At 38.5% G+C, this 5367-nt stretch overlaps 1 protein-coding gene across 1 annotated transcript in view; it reads right to left on the bottom strand.

Moving 5' to 3' along the window:
* Positions 1-326: 326 nt before the first annotated feature.
* LOC101577877 (sodium-dependent glucose transporter 1B-like) overlaps positions 327-5367 on the bottom strand; it is a 17799-nt gene continuing 12758 nt past the window's right edge. Inside the window, exons 2-4 of the mRNA XM_012516075.2 lie at positions 4511-4679; positions 3436-3552; positions 327-1776 (exon numbers count right to left, since the gene is read on the bottom strand). Of these exons, the coding sequence (XP_012371529.1) occupies positions 641-1776; positions 3436-3552; positions 4511-4676 (1419 nt within the window). The 5' untranslated portion in view covers positions 4677-4679 and the 3' untranslated portion in view covers positions 327-640. The remainder of the gene's footprint in view (positions 1777-3435; positions 3553-4510; positions 4680-5367) is intronic.

Below are 5367 nucleotides of genomic sequence, written 5' to 3'. Positions count from 1 at the left end.
GGTGTATATTGGCTTTGATATTCACAATGAACATGAGTGTGGTGTGGTCCTTAATCTTTTTCATGGCTGACTCTGTGGTTAGGGGGAACTGGATGATGGCATAGCCGTCAAGCTTGTTTCTCCTGGGGGTGCTCTTCCGAGGGCATTTGGGCTGCCTCCAGAGCTGCAGTGTCTTGGGATGGCAGAAGGTGGGCAACATTCGTATCTTCTTTTTGTGGCTGTGGATGCCTTTCAGCATGGCCTTTTGCTCTGGCTTCAGCTTTGGGAGGGGCAGGGACTTCCTTCTTTGCCTTCCTTCTTTGCAGGGACTTCCTTCTTTGCAGCGTCATCTTGGTAAAAAGGCTCCACCTACTCAGTCCTGTGCCAAACACTAGTTTTATAACAAATGCTACTGTATAAGACCAACTGGTATTTCAAAACTTCTAACATTTGTAACACATGGGCCAATAAAGCATAAGGAATATCTGCTAAAACTGCTCCAAATGGACTCCTTAGAAATGGCAGCTATTCAAGGAAGTTATTACATAATCCATCTCCTCCAGTGCTAGTCCGTTTTCTCCTAATCTCTGGCAAAGTATTCCACAAGAAAATCACCAATATCAAGTAGAGAACACTCAAACATCGTTGCACTTGAGTAAAACTAGTTAGACTCGTCAGATATGGGCTCTATCAAAATATTTCTAGCTGTATGAATGGCAGAAGGCCTCTCTGTAACATGCATATTAACAACTTCAAAATCCATTTCATTTTGTTTTTCTGCATCTTCTCCTTCAAGATCTTCTTCAAAGTCATTTAGCAAAGCTTTCTGGTCCTCACTCCTTCTGTTTTCTTTCTGTTGATGAGTCAGAGGTGAGGTGGCTAACTTATACATCACAGGAAATAATACAGCAGTGAATACTGCTGATCCCAAACTTGTGTACAGAACTACTGGCAATTTTGGATATTGTCCTTGGAGAATTCCAATTATTGCAGGAATAGCCATTTCTCCCAGGGAAGAACCAATTACAAAAAAAGCCGCGGATTTCCCACTTATGCTCGTGTACTGCTCCAGCCAAGAAACACCACTGGGAAATGTGGCAGCCATTGAGGCCCCATACACAGAACTCGCTATCCAGAGACAAAGTGAGTTCTTGTCAAAAAGTACCAGGAATAAAGATGAGACCAGGCTGCCGATGTTGCTCAGCACAATCATGGTTCCAGGCTGTAAACACTTAGCACAGAAGATTGCCAGGCCCCTGCAGGCTGCGAACGTCCCCCAGAAGATAGAGTTCAGCCCAGCTGCTTGGCTTTCCTCCATGCCAACGTGGGTGATTGCAAATGAGAAAACATAAGAGCCATAGGTGATCTCAGCTCCAACGTAAAAAAAGAAGAACATAAAAAGGAGGCAAAGTAGAGATTTGTGATACTTAGCTCTTCGAGCTCCCTGAGCAGACGCTGTTGACTTTTTGTGCCTTGAACTTTTCTTGAAAAACAGAGCAAACAGGAAGACAGAAACTATAAAAGTGTAAGTACCAATTGAAGCATAAGCCCACAGTAAGTTCAAGTCATCAGGTGCCGCGAACAGTAGGTCTGGGTTGGCTTCAAGTGATTGGTTGAGGCCTGGAAGGTGAAGGTCGAGCTCTGTGTGGTTATCAGCTGATGCTGTCATTGTTGTCCCCAGGGCCACTTTTGCCAGAATAGGAGTCAAAAATGCACCTAAGGCAAAATTGAAGTGTAAGGCCTGCATGTGTGGGGCTCCTTTGTCTCCCCATAAGGTCAAGATAAGGATGTTGGCACCTACCAATGAAAGATGGGGAAACTAAGTTAAAACAGTAACTTAGTAAAAAGCAAAACAAAAAAAAAAAGTATTTTTATTGTCAGAAGATAAGTCTGCATTATTCAGCAGCAGTTCTGTAATATTCTCAATCATGAAGCATTGTATCTGAGTCAATACTGTATATAAGGAACCTTAATCCACTGTCAATCCAATGCCAGCAGAAATCTCTACATTATAACATCTCATACACATACATAGAATGCTACAAGCTAGTAAACTATACTACTGGAGGCATGCATACTATCAAAGGCTTTTCATAAACCAGTGTTAACACAGAACTGGGAAGCAATATTCACAGAGCTATTCATTTGTAAGTATTTTAAAAATATATATTTATGAGGTAACATCTTATTAGGGTCGAATTTCCAAAGCTATGTGTTCTTGTGGAAACTTTAATATTATTTTATATATGCATAAAGCAGATACAAATATATAATCAGGAACCTGAATATTCTGTTGTACCTGTTATAGACCAGGAGAACACCTTAGAGGAACTGCCTTTACACTTTCCGAACAAGGTCAAAGACCAGAACATCTGATCACTGGCTTTTCTTTTTTTTTTTTGGTGGAACCAGGGATTAAACTCAGGCCCTTGCACTTGCCAGGCAAGTGTTTATTCCACTGAGCCATCTTCCTGGCCCCTGGTCACTGGCTTTTCTATAATCAGATTATTGTCTGATAAACATATATTTCTACCCTGTAAATTTAGCATCAAAGATAGACTAAGTACAAAAAATTTCTACAATCTATCAAATAACTTTAAAGCAGGGAAGGCAGGCCCAGAAAGCTAGACTTAGCAGTAAGCCATTATTACTCGATGTCTTTAGCAGGTTTTTAAAGATGTGATAACACAAGGAGAAGCTCTACTAGAGCAAGGCAGAACTTCTGAGAAAAGAACAGAAAAGAGAAATGAGGATAACAGGAAATACCATAGTTTTCTCTTACCTCAAAATACAGAGTATATGCGTATAATTAATATATATGAACATAATTTTTAAAAACTAGAGGACATTAAATTGTATAGTGGCTTCTGTACTTTTATGGGAAAATATTGGTTTAAAATTTACACCCTTAAATCATCATTTATACCCTTAAATAATCCTTATAAGAAGGATTATTCACCAAGAACAGTGTCCTTCCTTATCTCACTACTGTGAATCAATATTCTCCCATGCAATAACATTCTTTTTTTTTTAATTTTTTTTATTTTAGGGAAAGGGCTACAGGGTTTCAGGGTCTCACTACTAGATCAGACTCCTAGTGATCCACCTGTTTACAGCCTCCCAAGAGCTGGGATTACAAACACATGCCATAATGCCCAGTCTCAATTGCAGTCTCAGCTCGTCCTGGGAACGGGGCCACAACGGCAGGCCCAGGGATCAAAGCCCAGGCCCCTGTGCCTGCTTGCAGGTGCTTTAATCTGCTGAGCTATTTGGCTAGCCTGCAATAACATTCTTTCAGTTCACTTCATTGTTAGTGGCTCAAAAACTGGTACATTAGGCATAGCTACTAAAGGTTGCTTCTGACAGATTCAGTGAATCCGCATCAATGTAAGAGCAAGTGATTACTTTCTTCTACAAAGCTGTACTCCTAGAGATTAACATTGAAGATTCACTAACCTGTATCCAGAACACCAATTGCAGTGCCGAAGACGAACATCACGAGAATCAGTAAAACTGGGGTTTTGCAAAAGGGAATGAGATAAAGACCAACTGTGGTACCTAACAGCGACACACCTGAGAAGAAAAGATGAAACACCAGCTATAAAAACTGTATTAGTCAGAGTCATGTGACAAAAGTCAACATCATAAAATTTCTCAAAATGCAAAATAAGCTGCAGGTGCTACAAGTGGTTACTTCATCAAAATCTGGTAGAATCTCTATGGAATATAAAATATACATTACTAAGACATATATTTCTACTACTGCTAAGAATACATAAATTATAGCACATGGAAAAGTATTACAGCAAAAAGAAAAAGCAAAATGGATTGACATAGAATTTTCCCATTTAAAAATATAAAGTAATTTTTAGGTATAATGATGTAAAAAGAAAAACAGAAAATGTAATCAGTATAGTAGTTTGTAATAAAGCTAAATAAATCCCTTTGGGGAATAGGGTAGGAAACATAAGAAATACATCCTTTAGATCTATTTTTGCAAGAGAAATTATTTATGCATCAGCAATAAATTATTTCCCTTGCTTGCCAAGGAAGTTACTTTAAACACAGCAACTCATTCAAAACAAAATGTGCTTAAATTTTTGCTATGTTCCCAATGTAAGGTAGTCAGGGGTCAATACTGCATGAGGCAGTAAGGAGAAAAATGTAGCTCATGTCAGTTCATTCATGGTCCCTGCCCCTTTGTTTTCAGGCCAGAGGCTGTAGACTCTAGTAAGGTACCAGAAGCTCATTCTGATTTCTGTGGCCTGAGAAGATCTGCCTCCTACAGCCAGAGCTTTATGGGCCTCTAGTCTGTGAGCCTGGAGTGGTAGCTGAATATACAAAGGCCTGGAAGGCTAACACACACCTAACTGTCCAGGTGATAGCAGGGAAACCCAGCTTCCATGGAGATTACAGAACAATATCCATTCAGCTGTCAACCATTCTGTGGTTCAGGTTTTGCATATTCAAAGCCAATGTTAAAAGAAGCACATCAACAGTCACAAACAAGCCGGAATCAGTGTTTCCTTACCCAGTACTATAAAATGATTCATACAGTCAAGAAGAACACCACCAATCATAGAGCCACACAAATATCCAGACGCCCGGCCCACAAAAATTAAAGAAAGACTGCTGATATTTCTGTTTACATTCATTGCCAAATCTTGAAACGTTGGTCCCAGTATAGCAATACTCATGCCCTAAAAATTAAAAAGATAAAACCTATTTTACTCACAACCATTAAAATAATGTCTACATGGTAACTGGACTGTGCTATTAAAAATAAAAAAGATTAGGATGGATTACAACGTAATGTAGGGGCTTATTTTAGGTTCACAGTTGAGAAAAGACTGCTATTAATACTATACCACACCTATAGTCTTTCGATGTTTTTCTTTAGCCACAATTCTCAAGTTATATAAAAAAAAAAAACCACCCTAATTTTTCTGCCATTTGTTCCAATTCTGTTTAATTTTGGAATAGTACTTTAAAAGACTATTCTGCATTAGTAAAAAGGTAACAAAACTACTTTCATAATACTTGGCTCTATTTTGAAATACACTGCATGCACGAATAATAACAGGAATTTAGATGCTAAATTTTAATGAAGATAGTTTCCTACTTTGCATGCTGAAACAGCAATATTTCTGCTGCACATGAAGGTCCTTCCTCTAAATTACATACTGAAAATGTTTAGGGCACAAAACAATTTGAATGTCTCTGAATCTACTTTTTCAAAGAAAAACTAGTCAGCAAGACTAGTCATCAAAGCTTCCTTTAAAAAATTCCATATCCATGCACAGAATATTAAGCAAAAAATTTATCTACAACGATGTGTTAGAAGTAGGAGTTGGATAATTTTCAGACATTCTAAGAACTTTTTTTTTT

This window comes from Octodon degus, unplaced genomic scaffold (genome assembly GCF_000260255.1).
Source record: "Octodon degus isolate 3935 unplaced genomic scaffold, OctDeg1.0 scaffold00090, whole genome shotgun sequence".
Lineage (NCBI taxonomy): Eukaryota > Metazoa > Chordata > Mammalia > Rodentia > Octodontidae > Octodon > Octodon degus.
Note: the sequence above shows the minus strand (reverse complement) of the source record. Positions and strands in the feature narration are given on the sequence as shown.